General features: G+C 34.9%; 1 protein-coding gene across 1 annotated transcript; it reads left to right on the top strand.

Moving 5' to 3' along the window:
* Positions 1-7,673: 7,673 nt before the first annotated feature.
* Positions 7,674-8,504, top strand: LOC122019402 (transcription repressor KAN1-like). The gene is made up of 5 exons (XM_042576873.1): positions 7,674-7,729; positions 7,803-7,845; positions 7,931-8,108; positions 8,194-8,305; positions 8,415-8,504. Exons 1-5 carry the CDS (start codon positions 7,682-7,684, stop codon positions 8,502-8,504), a joined length of 471 nt encoding a protein of 156 aa, XP_042432807.1. The 5' UTR covers positions 7,674-7,681.
* Positions 8,505-21,147: the final 12,643 nt, after the last annotated feature.

Raw genomic sequence — 21,147 nt, 5'->3', positions numbered from 1 at the left:
AGATCTGGAGTGCATGGACGATCACTTGGTCTGCAGACAGATGGCAGATAAAGGCTCTAAAAGCTCGAGCGAATAGGAATACAGAGCTAGGTGGCCCGAGTACCGGATCTGCTTGGCATACATCAGGATCTCGATCCATTGTTGAGTACGCTATGGATCTGGTGATTTTAATTTAAAGTTATATAATTTAAATTTGTATTTATTAATAAAATTGTATAATTTTAGCCAAACTTATTTGTGCATGCAGGAGCGTTCTTTAGAAAGACAACCCACTTGTCTGGAGGTCTTTCTCAAGACTCACCAGAGAAAGGATGACACATATGTTGATGCTCAATCAAAGAACATTGGGGTTTGAATTATTAACTTGCAATTTATATTTAATCTTTAATAATAATAAATTAGCTTTAATAATTGTGTATAAGATATAAATTGTATATTTTTTCTACACAGGAGGAAATGACAAGCAGGGTTGCTCAGACATCTTAGCCACCAGTAGAGGGAGGGGAGTCAAAGGATCTATCCACCTAGATAATAAACGAAATTTATTATGATGTTGTGGGTGGAAGGACAAAGAACTCTTCCCTCTATGGCCTTGGCTCCCAAGCCAAGGTGGTATTTGATCGCTTGAGGACTCCTAGGGGTCGTGCGAGTTCCTCTTCTTCTTCTTCTTCTAAGGTGGAGTCATTAAGAAAAGACACCCAAGAATTGAAGACTCAGATGACTACCATGGATCAGAGGTGGGAGAAGAAGTGGGCTGCTCAGGAGCAGGCATTGGCCCAGATGCAAGCAATCATTGCTAGATGGGACCCATCTCAGCAGCCCTAGTCACAGCAGCCCTAGTCAGAGGAGACGCCAGACCCATCACACCCCACTGATGATTAGATTTTTTTTGAGGTATGTTCAACTATAACTTGATTTTTTTTAGAATTTCTTAAAATTTAATTAAGTCAAATATATTTATTCTATTGGGATATTATTAGATGTTTATCTTAAAGTGTTTTACATTTTTCAAGAGTTCATACTGATACATTCACCATCACCACTATTATTGGTTATCCAAAATATAATACAGGTATTTTTTTTACAAGTAAAATTAGTTATATATTACAATGTTTGAGTTCTATTACATTTGCATCGATTTATTCTAATCATAATCTCTTGTATTTGACTTTTACAGGATTATATTTGGATATATGTATAGGTGATGTATCATGATATATATTTTGGATATTTTGTATTTGTCGTTCACTTATATACTTTTAGATACTTATGATTGTGAGCACTTGATACTTGGAATTTATTATATTTTGGAGATTTTATATTTGTCATTCACTTATGTTTATGTATTTATTGTATGTTGTATTTTGGAGATTGTGGATTGATTTATATTGTGATCTTGTTGTTGTATGTTGTGATTTATATTGTGTGGATTGTTATATGTATGAATTGTGTTTGTGATGTCATCCCTTGTGATGGATTGTATTCATATTAAAATTGTATATGGGAAATGAGCAAAACAGGAGCAGGATACCAAATTTTTTTTTCCAGTTTATACCGATGGAAATCACAATTCCATCAGTAAAATATCGCCAGCACAGTAAAATTTGCGATATATTACCAACGGAATCCTTAATTCCGTCGGAATTTACCGACGGAATCCTTAATTCTGTCGATAATTCCCGACGGATTATAGGGTTCCGTCAGTAATATACCGACGAAATATAGGTTCCGTTGGGATTTCCAGACGGAATTAAGGATTCTGTCAGTATATTGCCCAACGGAACATATTCAGTCGGGCATTGTCGTTATCTGTCGTTTATTTTTTTTACCGACGGATAAAATATTCAGTCGGTAAGTTACCGACGGAAAACATAATTCCGTCGGGATATACCTACGGAATAGTATTTCTGTCGGTAAATTGAATTGTCGACCAAATTACTCCCGATAGCATGTATTCCATCGGTAAGGCGTCTGTAATAGCATATACCAACGGAATATCAACGAAATATTCAGTCGTTAATAATAATTTTTTTAGTGATGGTTTGAATTTTTTTAGGTAAAGAAAATTTAAAATAAATAAATAAAATACACATAATAATTACAAGGCGAGCACCGTAAGTACTGCCCTACATTATATTTATATTAAAATTAATTTTAAATCTAAAGAATAGTTTTAATTTTTTATAAGTTTAAAAATAAAATATAAAATATAAAAATATGTTAAAAATAATTAAAATTAATTTTTTAAATGTATGTTAGAAGTTAGTTATAAATTTTTCAAAAATATAATTTAAAATATTCCAACAACATTGTCAAGATTAAATTTTTTAAACATATTATAACATAATTTTTTTTAAAAAAAATCTTTCAACTTTAAATAATTTATAATTTTATCTTTTTTTTTTAGAAATTTTACATTTTATTTTTTAGAACAATTATTCAATAATTACTTTCATAATTTTTAACTAATTTAAATATTTAATTATATATTTTAATAATTACAAAATTAAATATTCAAACATATTCATTTATATTAATCAAATATTAATAGAAAATTTAATTAATATGTACATCTCACTGTCGTGGCGCGAACTCAGTATCACCCGACAACTGAATTTGTGCAGTTCGACTAAATTTAATATTATAAGTAATTCATCCCTCATGTATTTATTCATTTATATTTATTTAATTAGATTAATAGTCGTTCGTGATTTATCTTTTCCATGTTGATCTTAGAACAAATTAACAGGGATACTAGGGACGAACATATTCCCTTTTTTATCATAATTTATATTTATTTAATTTTATAGAACTGAATTGATTACCCCAATTTCAACATTATCGGATTAATTATTTATTCATTTATATTTATTTAATTTTCCTCTTTAACTGTTGGGCGAAACTTCATTATTTACTTGGCTTTATTTTACAGTAAGATACACAATACTAGATTTCTTAAGATGATTGATGTTACATTTTATCACACGTTTATATTTATTTAATTGTGAAAATATATAAATTCGATACCTGAATAATATTCATAAATAATTTATGAATAGAATTATTTATTAATATAAAAAAATAATTATAAAGAAATAATGAAGAATATTGATGAATACAACAACAACAAAAAAATTTCCCACTAGATAGGGTCGGCTGTATGAATCATTTTATGTCATTGAGTTTTATCTCTTATTATATTATCATCTATATTTAAATAAATTTTATCTTATTTTATTGTTGCTAACTAAGTTTTTTTTGGTCTTCCTCTTCCTCGTTTGATATACATATTTATCATAGTTTCGCATCGTCAAACTGGAGCATTTATTGGTCGTCTAAGTACATGTCTGTACCATCTTAAACGTATCTTTTGAAGTTTTTCCTCAATAGATGTAACTCCGATTTTTTCTCTAATGCTCTCATTTCTTATCTTCTCCATCCTCGTATGTCCACACATCCATTTTAACATCATTATCTCTGCAACTCTCATCTTCTGCTCATGTGCTCGAGTCATAGCCCAACATTCCGCTCCATATAACATAGCAAGTCCAACTGCAGTTTTATAGAACTTACCTTTAAGTTTAAGAGGTACTTTACGGCCATATAAAACACTCGACGCTCCCCTCCATTTCACTCATTCTGCTTGTATTCTATGTAAGACATCTTTCTCAATCCCTCCATCGTTTTGCAAAAATGATCCTAAATATTTAAATCTCTCGATTTCGGGCAACTTGTCCTCTCCTATCTTAACAATTGTTTCATTACTTCTAATATTGCTAAACTTAAATTCCATATATTCTGTCTTTAATCTACTAAGTTTAAAACCTTTTCCTTTTAGTGTTTCCCTCCAAGATTATAGTTTAGCATTTACTCCTTTACGTGTTTCGTCAACCAAAATAATATCATTTGCAAACAACATGCACCATGGTACTGTGTTTTGAATGTGTGCAGTGAGTTCGTCCATAATTAGTGTAAAAAGTTAGGGACTTAGAGCTGATCCTTGATGTAATCCTTATTTTTATTGGAAATGCTTCAGTTACTTCGCCTGAAGTTTTTACTCTGACACTACAACAAAAACTGCAAACGACAACGGATATTATCCGTTGTCGTAGGGTAAAAAAACCGTTGTAACTGAGGGTGTTGTAGAATGTATTGCCCTACGACAACGGTTTTGAATCCGTTGTCTTTGTAGACATTTGACAACGATTTTTATCCGTTGTTGTTTATATGTCCAAAATTTGGCTACGAAGGATACGACAACGTTTTAAAACCGTTGTGGTAGATAATTTCAACAACAGAAATAAACCGTTGTGGTATATACGTTTTACAACAAATATAAACTGTTGTGGTAGATAATATTTGGCATGTTTTATTTTTTTAACAATAGTTTTAATATATTTTACAACGGATAAAACCGTTGTCTTTTATCACTTTTTACAAAAAAAATTTCGTTGTGGTTTACCTAGTTTTTACAACATTTTTACATGTTGTCTTTAATGTTCATTAATACCAAACAACCAATCTTATTTTACTATAAGCAAACCACCAATACAAAACTAAATATTTACTACATTAAATCTAAAATAAACATCCATATATAATTCATCTTGTAGCCACATATACAAAAATATACAAAATGAGTTGTTACTCATCAAAATACATATGTTTTCCATTACTCTCCATATACACTAAATCACATGTTTTCCCTTTGTTGTTCTCCATATGGATTTTAATTTACAAAATAGCAAGGCAAGCTACATCTAACAAAGTTCACTTCTTGCATAAAAAAAACTCAAGCCGCCTCACGAATTGGCAGACCTGCAAGAGAAAAATGAACAATGCTAATAAGTAAAAATAGAGAACTCAGACTTTTGCTAGGGAAGTTCTGATGCCTGAGGAACCTATCAAGATGTCATCTATGTCTCTCTTAAAATATAACAGAAAAGAGAATTGTAATAACTGCATGAACTGTAACCAAAGAAAACAAGAAGGTTTCTTCTCTTCTCATCCAAAATTAGTATAGTATCATTTTCTAAGTACTTAAGAAAGAAAATATCAAAATGTAGTAGCATTTAATAGACGTATAATCAGTAACAAAATTGTTAAACTATTCTTGGAACTCAAAAATTACCATCCTCCTTGTTTCCACTCTCCCCATCCCAATTTGGATCGAACTCAAAGCCACACAAGCGAATCTTTTTCTCTTCTCCTTTGTCTGGATAGAGAGAGTTGGCTTTCAACTCCCTAGAACCAGAACCTTGTGCTGCCACACCAGTTTCCATTTCTTCAGTAGGGATATTGGATGAAGAGTCAATGTTGGAAAAAACTCATCCTTATACTAAGCTGACATGACTTTTCTCATCAGTAAATTAATGTTTCTCCACAGCAAATGCATTGCTAGAGTCAATCAAAGGAAAAAAAAAAATCAAAATACAAAGAGCATCACCAAGTGGATGCAACTTTTGTTTTATATTTTTCTTCTACATGATAGCATGCTTTGGAAGTTTCAGTGTTTCAATAAACAAAGTGGAAAAATACTAATAACAAAAGGAGGACAAGATTAGTACCACTTAACAGAAAATCCAACTTTGTTTGCAAATAAACGTGAGAATAAGAGAGCAGAACACTTGAAATCTTAAAAGGTGGAAAGCTAGAGATGCATTTGTGTAGCTCCACAACTTTGTCCTACCAATTCAATATAAAACAAAAATGGGAAAGAAACTTGTTTTTTGCTTACCATGCTTAACATCTTGAAGCACTGGTCTACTACGACAGGTTGATTGGCCTCGTACCTAGTAAAGTTAGAGAAATAATAGTACTTATGCAGCTATTTGCATAATCACACACATGAGTGTGAATCAAAGAGGAAAAGAAGTATGAATATTATAAATGCAGATGATAAGAGAGTGACTTAAAGGTACACAACCTAATTTTGGTCGAAAAAAATAGAATATAATGAGTGGGTAGTGATGTAAGCAAGTATTAACAATGTTGATAATATCAGAAAATATCTTCTTTAGAACCAAAAGCAAAGGATTTCCTATGAGTTAGTTGCTAAGCTCTATGATAGACAAAGACAAGCCAATGAATAAGAGTTGAACAGAAAATTTTCAAGAATATTAAACTCGATTGTTAAATGTATGTTAAATGTATTCATGGATATTAAACTCACAAAGGGACAACCAACTTCAGTATGTTAAATGTATTCATGGAGCGCTATATTTAAAGCAATATTTCAAGATAGCTAATTATCATAGTACAGTTTCATGAGTTCATCTTCAGTAACTTTCATTTAGGTCAAAGACTATTCAAGCATCCTAAGAGATGACCAATGAGGCCCAACTATAACAAGCAGATGTACAGACTAGGTAGAGTTCAATGTGTTACAGCTCAGGCAATTAAAGGAGGCAGAAGTTGCAACCAACATAAGGATAAACTACAGTAGCTTCAGTGCTTCACTCATAATATTTATGGGAAAGATAGCAGGTGATGTAGATTTATAGAGATGCAAGCTGGAAATGATTAGCTTATTTCGTTGTATTCTTACAGTACTGAGTGAGAGGGCAGGAAACCTGTGGATCATTTCCCGTGTTCTAATTACCTCTTCTAACAGAACACCTGTGACAAAAATCTTCCATGAGTTACAAGAAGATAATTGAGGTCAAACTTCAAATGATTAGGTATTCTATTATTGAGGTGGATATATGCTTGCTCTTTGTTTGTTTTAATGGGGATCCAACCAATGCCCCTCATTATCCTAAAAACCTGCAAAAGTACCATGGTTCTGCATATATTAGTTGATACTTTGCTAGAATTTGAGATTAATTAAAAGAGCACACATGAGTATCCACTGGGAAATCATCTTGCTGAAGCTTGAACATTAGAATACACGCTACCTGGCATGTAGAAAGTGATTAAAACATGATTGATAAATAAGGACCGTTTTGATTGCACAGAATAGAACAATAACAAATTCGATGAACTTGAGCTCACAAAGTTACAAGATTTGTAGTTACAAAATGACATGCTTAGGTCATCAACGATTTTCCTAATTGCTTTGTTCTTTGTGTCAACAACATAAATGTTACCCTTGCTATCGACTGTGAGCCCTGTTGGATGGTTCATCCTTGCTTCACGTGGTTTGCCATCAACATGACCGCTCCAACCTTTAGCTGAACCAGCAACAAGCTTAGGCCTGTTGTTTATCCAAAAAATTCACAGTGGAAGTCAATGATAATATCAAAGAGATTTAGTTATTCAACAAACCACAATAAGAGCGCATTTAGAACAATCATATTCAAGAATGTATCTGGAACAAATGCTTAAAAGATTAACTAAATTAAAATATTAAAAATACAATGTCATATTCAAAGTGCCAACATCAGCATAGAAATTCTGGAATCAAACACATCGTGTTACTTATTAGTAGTTATCTTCTTTGGCCCCTTTCTAATGGAAGACAATCACAAAATTGGATCGTCATGGTATCAGAACAGTGAAACCATCATCACCAACCAGCAACTATTGCTGATATTTTTCAGAACAACTTAGGCTGCTCCTCTAGACCATCACTTGGCTTCACATCCAGTAACTTTAAGAACACTCAAATATTCCACTGTCAAGATATCAATCTCATATCAGACAAAATCAAACAAGTATCAACTAAACGGTTCTTGAACTCATGAACGTTAAGGATCTAACCCTAGCACACGTCAAGAGCCATCTCCAGGTACAAAATGGTTCAGGTATATATTGGAGTATTAACTAACTACAAAATAGTTGATCAAGTTTCTACACTGCAGATGTATAGAACAGTGAAGAGCACTGACAGAGAAGGACAAGGAGGTATATATTTGGATGGATCTAACCACTGCTGTTTCCTCAGTACTCCTCTATATGCCTGATATCTTAAGAAAAATGTTTGGTTCAGGGAATGGTCGAGGTGCTGAAATGGGGATGAATAATGCTGCTTCTCAGTGGAGTGGAAGAGAGGTGGAAGCAGAAGAAGTGGAGGGAGGAGTACTATTGCAGGGGCAATATGATCAGATCAGCACCCATTGCTATGCCTTACCAACAACAACACCACCACCACTGTCCAACTCTTCAAGGTTGATTATGACCGAATGAGTGCCATAGATAGATAGCATTATTATCATGATGAGTAAACTTTGTCTTGTTATTTATTGTCAGCAGTGGGTTGCGTCCATCTTTGGAGAGGACTGCTTGGAACCCATCAATCAGACTAAATAATGCATTATCATATCCTTACTTCAGAGGGGATCATTTGCTGCACAGTGACAGCCAAGTACCTGTTGCTGTCAAAAATTTCAATTTTTCATTCTACTCAAAATAAATAAAATGAAAGAATTTATAAGGAAGAAATTAAACTCACTGATCTTAGCAATTCCTTGCAGATGGAAGATCAACCAAACATCAATCCTTTTCCTGTTGCAGCTGATGGAGGGAGGGCACCTCCTAACCTTGAGATAACATTAGGCAGATAAAATTGGCAAATGCAGCTTTTCAGTGTCCCAGTTTATGAAGTTTTAGTTGGGAAGAAAAGTTTGTGTGATAATTAAACTAATCAACAAGGAATGTGGAGAAGAATTGAAGAGTGTCATTTGAACATGTAAAATTTGGTCTTTGACAAAATTTGTCTGGAGATTATTTTTGAGTCTTGAGTATCAATCTCATGCAAATGGACACTTCGATCTTTATGAGAGGATAAACACACTCACATTTAGACAAGGGCAAAGAAACCTTGTAGATGTTACTGTTCTTGGAATCCAGTACCAGAAGCTCCCCTCCCGGCGTGACTTCGACCGAGAACGGCTCGATTCCATGCTTACTCCCATCGGAAACAGTCTCGATGCCGTATCCACTCTCAATCCTCACAATCGAGGGGCTCAAGATCGCTGATAAATCCAAAACACCAAATCAACTAAACAAAAAGAAGAGAGAGAGAGAGAGAAATCAATCTTCGAGTCTTACCAATCCTCGAACCCAACGTCGCCGACCAAAGCCGCCGCAGAAGGGCAGAAAAGAGGTTGAAGAACAACACGCTTACCAGCCCTAAAAAAAAAAGTAAAACAGAACGATCAAACCTCAACAGGGAACCCGTGAAACCCACAACCTCTCCCCTCCCTCACACTCGCGCACACACACACAAACATCAAAATCCGCACTCACTAGCTAGGGATACAGCAGATACGCAGCAAAACACCGAGAAAAATAGGAACGAAAGGAGCAACACCACCATCTTCTTTCGCCTCATCACTTCCGATTCACCCTGTACCTTGACCTTATGATGGATGTGGTTTGTTTGGTCAGATGCAACTATTCGATTCTGACAGGAAGAAGAAAGCGAGCCATGGGAGGTGCTCGCTTCGTCGTGGAGGAAGATCCAGCGATCGACAGGATGGCGTGAAGAGATTGTATGAGGAGAGGAAAGAAAAATGACTTAGGTTTGAGAGCGCGAAGGGGAAAAGAAGGCGCCGAAAATATTTGCGGAGAGAGGGAAAGCAAAACTGCGAGGGGGAAATGACGAAACGAGTAAAGTCAAAGACAACGGTTTTATTAAAACCGTTGTCGTAGACGCTAAAAAAGCGCTTAAAGACAACGGATTCAGAAAACCGTTGTAAAAAGTGTTGTTAATTCAAAAAGAAATCACTCAATGACAACAGTTTTCCCGAAACCGTTGTCTTTTATATTTAATGGGGGGTTCAAAGACAACGGTTTTGGCAAAAACCGTTGTCTTTGAGCAAATACGCAACGCTTTCTCTTAAAACCGTTGTCGTAGGGGTGTTGTCTTTTAACATTTTTGTTGTAGTGTGATTGTTACATCTTCATACATATCCTTAATTAGTTCAATATATGTTACGCTAACACCTCTTTTTTCTAAAATTCTCCATATAATTTTTCTTGGGACTTGATGTTAGCCATTTTGCATATCACGTGACACATCAAAATTAATAAAGATTGGAACTCAATTAAACTAAAGAATAGAGTCGTAGTAAGGAGTCCCAAGTCATATTTTTCCAATGATAACTAATAAATCGTGTGTGAATTTTAGAAGTGGTTCCAATCAAAATCTAATTTCAACTAAGTCAAGAATGGCATCAAAGAAAGATAACTCTCATCTAAACATGATCCACTTCCTTCTAACCAAATGAGCCTCAATTAAATTCAAGATCTAATGCATCATTTAATTACATGAATCAATTTCTATCTCCACAATTCACAACCACAGTAACAATTACATTCAAAATCTCATCACAATTGTAAGAACCGAGCCTAACATTTTATCACCATCACAATCAAGTTCAAAACTTAACTCAATCACCAAGTCTTCTATACTCAATCACAATCAACAATTAAGCTCAAGAGCTCATTCACAATAACAATGAACAGAGATAACAATCAATACATCAAAATAGGCATTCAACATTTAAGCATGATTATAGTCATAACATATCCAATGAACCGAACAAAAGCTTTGCTAACTAAATAACCAAAACTAATGAACTTATGATAATAAGAACATCTAACTTCAAACACAAACTAGTGTGCAAACTAATCCAGTAGTTAAGCAAAATTTGGATTGCAGCAACTCAAATGAAATTAAAATTGTAAGAAAGAACATTAGAATCAGAATTTCAGAAAACTGAAACAAGGAAGAAATGGTAAGGAAAAGAAATCAGATCATCAGATCTGAGCAATGTGATGAACAATTTAGAAAAAAAACCAAACCTAAACATTCCACAACCCAAATCCGGAACCAAAACTCTCCACTCTGCTGTAAAAATAGAGATGCCACTGGGAACCCCTCTCGAGCAATCACCGGTGAAGATCCAAACTCTCGGCTAGTGCTAGCTGACGACCACAGCTACTGGGAATGCCTCTTGAGATCCGATCAACTGGCACTACCATCGCATAAACACAGACGTCGAATTCTGGAATTTGCACACACTCGATCGGTTGATCAGATCCACTCAAGTGCAGCATATGAATTGAAGATGGAATGAAATCCGAAGCTACTGGGAACGCCTCTTGAGCTCCGGTGGCTAATGAAGATCGCAGATAAGGGGAGCGCCTCTCGAATCTAGATTGCGGAAGTGGAATCAGAACTCAAGCTCGTGGACTGGGAACGCCTCTTGCCACTTTTTGATCTCGGATGACGATGCCGGAAGCTAGGACATCGTCGGCGATGAATAAGGATTGCTCACGGATCTGAAAGTCGGGAATGGGAGCTCGGCGTCGTGGAGAAGAAGAAGAAGGAACAGTAGGAATGTCGCAAACACGTTGAGCCCAGGGAAGCACTGTAGCTTCTCGCGGCTTTTAAACTCTCCCAAATCTGATCGGACAATCCAGATTGTTTTGGGGTTTAATCAACGACCGAATGGACTCAGATCTAGATCAAAACCTCTGAATCTTCATCAACGGATGAGATCTGCTCTTCATTAGATTTGGATGAACCGGATCTTCAACTGATGGCTCAGATCTGTTTGATCTTAGATGAACGGTCCATAATGCTCCACAGTTCGATCGTCTCGTTTAGCCCTAGATTTGACCTCAAATGTGGTCTGATCTGATCGGGTCCATAACCCTTTTGATGCCTATAAAATAATAATCAAATATTAGCATCAAATACCATGATTATAAGTCAAGTTGCAATTAAGTCCAAAATCAAATGCAATTATGAAATGTGATGTCAATATAGGTTTCATCTATGAACAAGATAAGTAAAAACATGCATTATGAATCAAAATAATGTAACAAAATCATAGTTATCAAATCCCCTACACTTAATCTTGGACGTCCCGTTCAAGTCAAGAAAATCTAAAAATCCCCTAGCAATATCTAGAAGATGGTAAAAGGTAATTAACTAAGGTCATCTTAAAGATCACAAACAATCATAAATACAATCCAAACAATAATCAGTAGGTATAGCAGTTTCAATCCAATTGAAAAATTAAGCAAGTTGCAATCTCACAAGGTGTTTACCTATTCTAACTCTCACACTCAAACATGTGCAAGTGGAGCTCACTCAATGCAACTCATAACATTTCACTACCATATGCTTGCTTATTTTCTGATTCTCCACCACTATAAACATAGCATATATGAATCAAAAAGATTTTATCAACAAGAATTGAAATGGAATCAAGAAGAACAATTAAAGTGAATGAAATAGGCAAAAGAAAAGAATTCAATGCAAAATTAAGAAGATGAGAGTATTGGAGGAATATACTTGATGAGTTGACCATTTTGATGTGAAAAGAGATGAATACCATTTGTCATTACCAATTCAAAATATCAAGGCAACCTCTCCTTCAATTTGATGGTCATCCAAAAATTTTGATACTCTATCTCCACAATTGATACTCTCTTGATTTACCAATTTTTTTCACTATTTTTCCACTTAAATTTCAACATTTGGAAGCTAAAACAATCTCATCAACTTGAAGAAGAATCCCCTCCCTCACACTTAAAACATTAGTCGTCTCGAACAATTCAACAATTCTTGCATTACAAAAACTTGATACATTTCTAACCATTGTTAATTTTTCTTTTCTGTTGTAGGTTTCCTTTCTCTCTGTTTTTCTGTGGTTTTTCTGGTAAAGAGAAGCAATAAGACTAGGTACAAGATTACTTCCTTTGTCTTTCTTCATCCTTTCCACTATTTTTTTTTATTTTGACCACATTGACTTGTGAATTCAATGTATAAGCATTTACGTTTCATTCACTTCTGAAATAGCTTACAAGTTGGATCCTTGTTGTAGATTTCATTAGAGAACATGAACCTCCTGGAATTTCCCAGAATTCAAAACAATGCTAATAATCTGCTCTCACTGCTTCAATATCATAAATCAATTCCTAGAATTCTAGAATTTGATGAAATGGATAAGTTTGACACTTAGTTTTCAGAATTGAACTTTGCTATAAATGAGTTGCAACCTCATAATTTATGCATTTCTGCATTTACTTCTAACTCGAAATTCATGACATTGCCTCTCCAATTTGATCTCACTTATCCCATTCAATTTCCTTAACACTTAATATTCATGTAAAAAGGAATACATTTCAAGTATACTGGCCAACTCTCAGCTTTTACAAATTTACACAATTTCTGCATTTCCTCTGACCAGACAATTAGTCTTCTCTGGTAAGACTGCACTAACAGGGTAAGCAAAAATAATACAATAGTTATCAGAATTAAGAACATTCCCTAGCCACATAATGTATCTTAGCAAAACAATTTCAGAGTATCAGTTTCCTAGATTTCAATTTCAGCAATCAGCCTCACACTTATATGCCCTCAAACATCCTGCTTCAAATTAAGATAAACCTTACACTAGCTTGTAGACATTTCCAAATTGGCACATATGAATCAAAAGCACTTGTTTCAAATGAGTTCCAGAAATTCTAAATTTTATACCAAGCAAAATAACACCTGATTTTTGCATTTCAGAAATCAGTTTCAATGTCAGAGTTAAGATTCTTGAGTTTGATAGATCTTGACTCATAGGAAATTTTATAGGTCTTGATCTCCTATCAAATCCTGAATTCAGATACTCAATTCAGAATTCAGCAACTCAGAAAAGTTATGAACTCAAAGATTTATAGTTTCCCACCCATAATTTAAATCAAAACAATACTAATCAGGACAATTTCAACAGTTGGTACAAAACAATTTCTAAATTCATTAGCTGCTGTATTAAGTTTTAGAAATCAATCTCCATAATTCATTACTTCTGGTTTTCCTTCCATACTTTAGTGCTTTGAGGTCTGCTCAAGACTAAACTCCTCTATCCATGGCTAGCATAGTTTCAAGAATTAAATTAAAGAAGTTATAAGTTCTTGATCATAACAATTGTGGAAGGAAAGTATCATCCAATAGCGTCATGGACTAACAAGAACTTTATTTGAATCTATTTTCTGAAAGAAACTTGCAGATTAGTTTGGCACACAATAGACCAAGTTCATACTTCAATTTCTGAAGTAATTTTTACTATAATTAAAGAAGTTGCAGCCGTTCTTGCTTCAGATTGGCTCTAGCTCTTCAATAGCATGGGAATAATTAAAAAGGCAAAGGAAGGAGAATAGTAGCAGGCCTGTGATCAAAAGAACCAAAGGTCTGGATCTTCATACAAAAACTAGCACACACAAATAAGAAAGTTGCAGCCCCTATTCCATCAATCCAATTTCAGAATTCAGAATTGAAAGTCCAAGGAAATTCTAGCTTATTTATGAAGAGCTGGAATCATAGAAAGGTCTCGTTCATCAATGTAATAATAGGAGACTAATTTCATGTTGTGCTAGCATAATTGACATATGGACTTAGACAGTTATTTCTGATTCTGAAAATTGAAACTTCAGTATTAAGCAGTAGCAGAAATCACGGTATCAAGTAGTTGAATTTATCATCATATCTTCAGAACTAATGCCTCAATCTGACTGCTTCATAAGTGGAATTGTATTTCAATATTCGAATTTCAAATTTTTCTCCATAATAATTAGATTCCAATTACATGACTCCACATCATTGATTTCCAGCCAGTCCTCTTGATTTAGATTTAATGATTTGATACTCTATCTCAAGCTGCAGTTCGACATTTCTATCTACCTTCTCTGATTCCAATTTTAGAACTGAATTATGGTACATAAGCTCATAGTTTAAATTACTTAAATATCCAGCTATCATTAATTCTGGTACTTAAGCTCACAGTTTCAAACTTCATCATTTTAATAAACTATCATTCAGCATCAGATAATGAATTGCTTAAAGCACCACATTTTATGGAATTTAGAATCCAATGCAAGCTTACAATTTTAGAGCTTCAGTTTGAAAGAAAGTTGCATTTGTCACAAGAGTAAAAATTCAGAATTTAATAACTCTTCTAATGTCAAGGTTCAGTTTTAATAGATAAGAATATGTTCCCAGATTCAGCTTCAAAGTTAAATTCAGACCTTGAATTATCCCATAAATTGAATGGGTTTATTGAATTCTCTTAATTCCATTCATCCTTGATCAACAATAGCCCATCTCTGACAATTTTTCAGATTTTGTAAAGTGATAACATGAATCTGTTCTTTAATTTTTCAGATCCTTCCACCATGATATTTTAGCAAAATTCTTCAACAAGGAAACCTTAGAAAATAGTTCATTCGACATTGAATTAAAAGGACTTTGAATTCTATCCATTTTAGATCAGAGACATCAAGAAAACTTTGGCACAAAACTAAACATTCTTGAAAAATAGAATTCAACTCCAGAATTATGCACTGTTTCTGCATTTCTGTGTCTAGATGGAGTTTCTGAATTTCTCCTTTCTTATTTTGCAGATGCCTTGGAAGTAAGAATACCATTTGGTTCAGCACAATAAAAAACTTAACTTGAATTTCACATTGGCTTTAAGGCTGCTCCTGAATTCCGGCACAACTTTGACACTAACTCCTCATTTCCATGTTACTGCAGCCTTCATTTACTCCATAGTTGTAGTGTCTATTTCTGTAGAATTCAACACAGCACAACAACTCCAACAGAAAGTTAAGATTTTAGCATTTCCAAAACCTTCTTACCACATATGTCTCTTACAATTTTAAATGTATCAACATAGTATCAAGTCTTACACTTCAAAACAATTGGAGCTCACTCTTGACATGATAAAACTCAAGATATGGGTACATTTAACATACAATCTTAAAAATACTTCATTCACAACAGTATTCTTCCAAAACTCCATCATTGGCTTAAATTGAATCCCTACCATTAACAAATGAATCTAAAAATTCAAAAACACTATACACATCCCCCACACTTAATCCTTTGTCCATCTAGTCAATTCAACTCATCAAGAATTCAACCAAAACTCCCAATGAAATGAAGGCAAAGCAAAGTGATCAAGAATTAGAATACTTAATGAACATATTTTAAGAAATTGCGAGGAAAGAAATTAGAAATTATGATGGAACAAGAATGACAAATATCCTTCATTTCTAAGCATACATATGATATTGTGACTTTGAAAAAAAAAAAAGCAAGTTCTAGAGTTTCAATTGTTGTAAGTGCATGTCACACAATAAGAAAATAAAGTGTAGGCTTGAAGTAGTCCTCTCTAGGTAATTTTCATGCAATCAAACTCAATTAGTCAAATTGGAATCCACCACCAAACTAACCAACATCATGTAAGTAGAGCATCCAATCATGTCCAATGACCTAAAATTGATGATCAAATTTAAGAAATTTTTACCATCTAAAAAATATTACTAGAACAATTCATGGAGAATTTATTCAAAATGAAAATGCTATGTACTAAACAAAATGCAAAGTGCAATGTATGGAAACAAAATGCAAAATGTAAAAACAAAGTGCAAACGCGAAGTATACAACTAAAGAAATGTATAAAGAAAAAATAAAAGCAAGGAACAAACTCCCCTTAATTCCGGGCGGTTGAAGTAGATTTAAAAGAAGAATCCATATCGGTAGTGGAGTATCCTTGATTGCAATCAACTTCTTTTTATTCATCATTTTTCCATTGCAAATTCTTTCTAGAAGACGGAGGCGGTTCAGTTCAAGCATCCACTCCGGAAGCTTGTATTCTCCTACACAATCAATAAAGAAACACATCTCCCATACACATATGGGGTAGAAGAAAATAGGAGAGTAATAGTGTGGGTAGAAAATATATTAAGAAATGAATCACATCTAATAAAGTCAATAATTAGTACCTCTATTAAATTTTCTGAAAAATCACAAGAAATACTCACCTTGTCATGTTGAAAGATACTTGGAGTAGTGATTGTTACCTCCTCTTCATCAAGTAATGGTACATGCTCTGGTTCTGGTGAATGTACAACTTTATGTAGTGATTCTTGGGTTCTTGCCTCCATAGTACAAGTCCCTACACTTACATCCTCAATTCTTGGTGATTCTTGGGGTAATACATCCAGTAAGCATTCCCCTACACTTAAATCATCTTCAACATCAATACCTGCATCATTTCCAACATCTAAAGCAACATCATTAGTAGAATCAAAAGTATGTTCAACTACATCATCACAACAATAAAAAGTACTTAAAGAATCTAGTGAAGAAGTAGATGCAGTGTCAGGCCTGACAAGAGCTCCACAATCCATCTCTTCACTGACGCTTCGTGTTTGTAACTGGTTGATAGATGATGCAATTTGCATCTAACTGATTCTATATATTCTGTATCCTTGAAAATTGTTGCTCTTGATGCTCTATCATTTGTTGCATAATCTCCTTAACTCTCCATGTTGACTCTTCAATTTGAAGTTCATTTTATTGAAAAGAATTTGGCACAAAAGATGTTGAAACCTCTTGAAACTCATATGAATTCTGGTAGGTTGGATATGTCTCAATAAATTGTTCTTGTGCACATTCATACCTGAAACATGAATTATCCACCCAATTAGCATTAAAACCATCTGAAAATGACTCATACATATTTTGTTGATCCATGTTTGGTAAAATTGATACTCGGGCTGAAAATACTGATTCTCCATTCCACCTCCAAAATTCTAAAAATATAGATTCATGCTAAAGAAATCTCCTGTTCTTACACTACAACACTAACAATCAAAATTAGAAGATTCAAAAGCATAAAGTTTCAAACATATGAAAATATGAACATTTAAAGTGTTGGAACCGATTATGTAGCTAGATGGGGGGGGGGGGGGGGTGAATAGCTCGTCGCGTGCTTGTGGTCGGCGTTGCTTGTTTCTTCAAAGATGTGCAGCGAAAATATATAAAGAAACAAAATACACAACGCTAACAAGAGGATTTACTTGGTATCCATCTCACAAAAGGTGACTAATCCAAGGATCCACGCACTCACGCACCCTCCACTATGAAAAACACTTCTTTATGGTAACTACCAAAGGTGGAGAAGCCCTACAATACTCTCAGTACAAGAAGAAGACAAGGGGAAAATAAATACAAGAATTCTTACATGTTTGACAACTGAAAACCCTAACCCGAACTTCTCCTTCTTGCTTTTGATCCGCCTCTTGACTTGGAAAACTTCCAAGAACCTTCAAGAACTGGCGATCTAAACTTTAGAGAGATGCCGTGGAGTCGCTGGTGAAGATCAGAGATGAACAGTGTAAGAGTTGGCAAAAAAAGAGCTCGACAACGGCTTTAATCGATGCGCTGATCGATCCATAGCTTATCGTGAGAAATCACACCTCCCAATCGATCCACTGATCGATTGGGGGATCTGGATCGATCGACCGATCGATCCAGTGTCATTCTGTGCGATCGCACACTTGTCTCAATCGATCCACTGATCGATTGGGAGGAGGCTTGTCGTGAAAACTCGCCCAATCGATCGGCTAATCGATCCAACTTATGATTTCTCCCTAAAATCAAGTCTAAAGCCTCCTAAACCAACATCTGATCAATCATGACCTGTTGGTACATCATGCCTAGCATCCGGTCACTCTTGACCTGCTAGAACTCGCTCACCAAGTGTCCGGTCATCCTTGACCCAACTGGACTTATCTTCACCAGGTGTCCGATCAACCTTGATCCACCTGGATTTTCCTTGTGCCAAGTTTCCGGTCAATCCCTTTGACCTTCTTGGACTTCCCTTCTGCCTGGCTTCACTCACTAGGACTTCATGTCTACCTGGCTTCACTCACCAGGACTTCATGTCTGCCTGGCTTCACTCACCAGGACTTCCCTTCTGCCTAGCTTCACTCACTAAGTCTTTCACTTGGCTTCACTCACCAGGATTTCCCTTCTGCCGATCTTCACTCACTAGGTCTTTCACCTGGCTTCACTGACCAGGATTTCTCTTCTGCCTAACTTCACTCACTAGGTCTTTCACCTGGTCTCACTCACCAGGATTTCTCTTCTACTTAGCTTCACTCACTAGGTCTTTCACCTGGCTTCACTCACCAGGATTTCTCTTCTGCCTAGCTTCATTCACTAGGTCTTTCACCTGACTTCACTCACCAGGATTTCTCTTCTGCCTAGCTTCACTCACTAGGACTTTCACCTGGCTTCACTCACCAGGATTTCTCTCGTCAAGTATTCATTCAACCTTGACCTACTTGACTCTCCTTCACACATGAACGATTGCACCTGCAATCTTCATGTATTGACTACATGTATTATCAAACATCGAAACCACAACATCAACACAACATCAAGACTCGAGCTTGACTCAATTCAAGCTCAGTCAACACGGTCAACCTTGACCTGGGGAATATTGCACCAACAATCTCCCCCTTTTTGATGTTTGATAATACCTTCTTTAAGTTAGGATAGTCTCATAGTCTCAACCTTCTTCATGCCACTAGGTAATGAAGACGTAAGTTAAACCCTACATTCTCCCTCCTAAGAGGGCAAACTCCCTCTTAGATAATGAAGGCCTAACTTAAACTCTTCATTCTTCCCCTATTGGCACACATCAAAAAGAAACTCTCCCCTTGAAGAGTTACTCACCGTTGTTCACAACTTCACTCATTATGCACAACACGATTCAAATAAAGGTCTCATACCCTTTATTTTCATCAAATGCTCATCCTTGAGCATATACCACTAAACAATGAAGATATCCACTCTCCATTGTATTCCAATGCTCAACCTTGAGCATTTTCACTAAAGAAGGTAAAACCACCTTCCAAGGTGTATAAAAATAATTTTTTTTTCATGTCCTTAAAGAGTAACTCCCTCTAAAGACATGCACGTAACTTCTGTCATTGTACCAACAATGACTTGGAATCCCTAAACCTTTAGGAAACCCAAAATAGAAGTTTTGAGGTTCATAAATTCAATAATGAAATCAAACCTCAACCTAAACCTCTACTTAGTCTTCCTTAACCAATCCATCCTTGTTTTCATCATGAAAACTCCTCCTAAATGTATACAAATGTGTTTTGAGGGGTTAGGAATGATTACCTAGACTAAAGATGGTCCAAAATGCTGAAATCAGACTTTACCAGCTAAAATCAGTATTCCCAATCGATTGGAGTTGGGTCCCAATCGATTAAACCTGCTTGAATCGATCCACTAATCGATTCAGGAGGGCTGGATCGATCGGTGGATCGATCCAGGAAGCTTCTGTTTATGAGAAGCTTGCTCTCAATCGATCGCCCAATCGATTGAAACCCTTCAATCGATCGGGTGATCGATTGAAGCTCTGAAAAAGCTGAAATTCCATTTCAATCAATTTCAGAAACCCCTAAAAAAATCTACAAAATTTCAAAAATCATAAAAATCGTTGTAGACATTATTTAGGGCATATAGTATCATGGAAAAATAGTTTTCTAAGGAAATACTTCATATTTTAAAAGATTGACACAAACTTGAAAACTTGTAAAAATTTTAGTGTTTTTTTCAAGTTTGTGCTCAACTATTCAATGATGATTACTATCAAAAGGTAGCCTTCACCAAGGTTTTCCAAAACCATTTTAAAATTATTTTCAAAACCAATATCCAACCATGTTCCTTGGGCTCAATGCACATGACTTATACATTAGCTTTCCCAATGATTGGAAAACACATAACTATGTGTTTGATGAATTTAAAACTCACAAGAATGCACTAAATCAACATCTTGAGGTTTTGTTCATCATCCTAACATCTCACTTGTATTTAATGTGCACGAAACCACATACAAGTCACCTTATAGTTCTTTTGTGAGATGTAAAGTTTGGTTTTGCCCTAATCTAGGGATCATGTATATCTATCTAGGCATTTTGAGGTTATGAACATCCACCAAGGATGTTATTTGTTAATAAATGTCATTTGTCCTTAAATTGCAAGGAATTAAAATAATGCATGATATTTTATAACATACATCAAAAAGAAATAATTTTCAAAAGAAAATATCCTATAATTACATGATGTATGTATGACATGACATGATATTTTTGTAGTTTTCATAATAAAATATGAATGCAAAAATAAACATGATGTCATGGCATATGATGGGCAAACAAAGTATGGCAAGTTTTAGCATAAATAAAATATACCTAGATTACCTATCTAAGTATCATAAAACCTTAGCTCAATTAAAAATAAACCTGGATTGCCCACTATTTTTCAAGAAAATGCCAAAACCCAATTTTGACATTTCTTTTGCTTTTCCTAATTTTGTGCCAATTCAAATTAAG

The sequence above is a fragment of the Zingiber officinale genome, chromosome 9A, assembly GCF_018446385.1.
Source record: "Zingiber officinale cultivar Zhangliang chromosome 9A, Zo_v1.1, whole genome shotgun sequence".
NCBI classification, from domain to species: Eukaryota; Viridiplantae; Streptophyta; class Magnoliopsida; order Zingiberales; family Zingiberaceae; genus Zingiber; species Zingiber officinale.
Note: the sequence above shows the minus strand (reverse complement) of the source record. Positions and strands in the feature narration are given on the sequence as shown.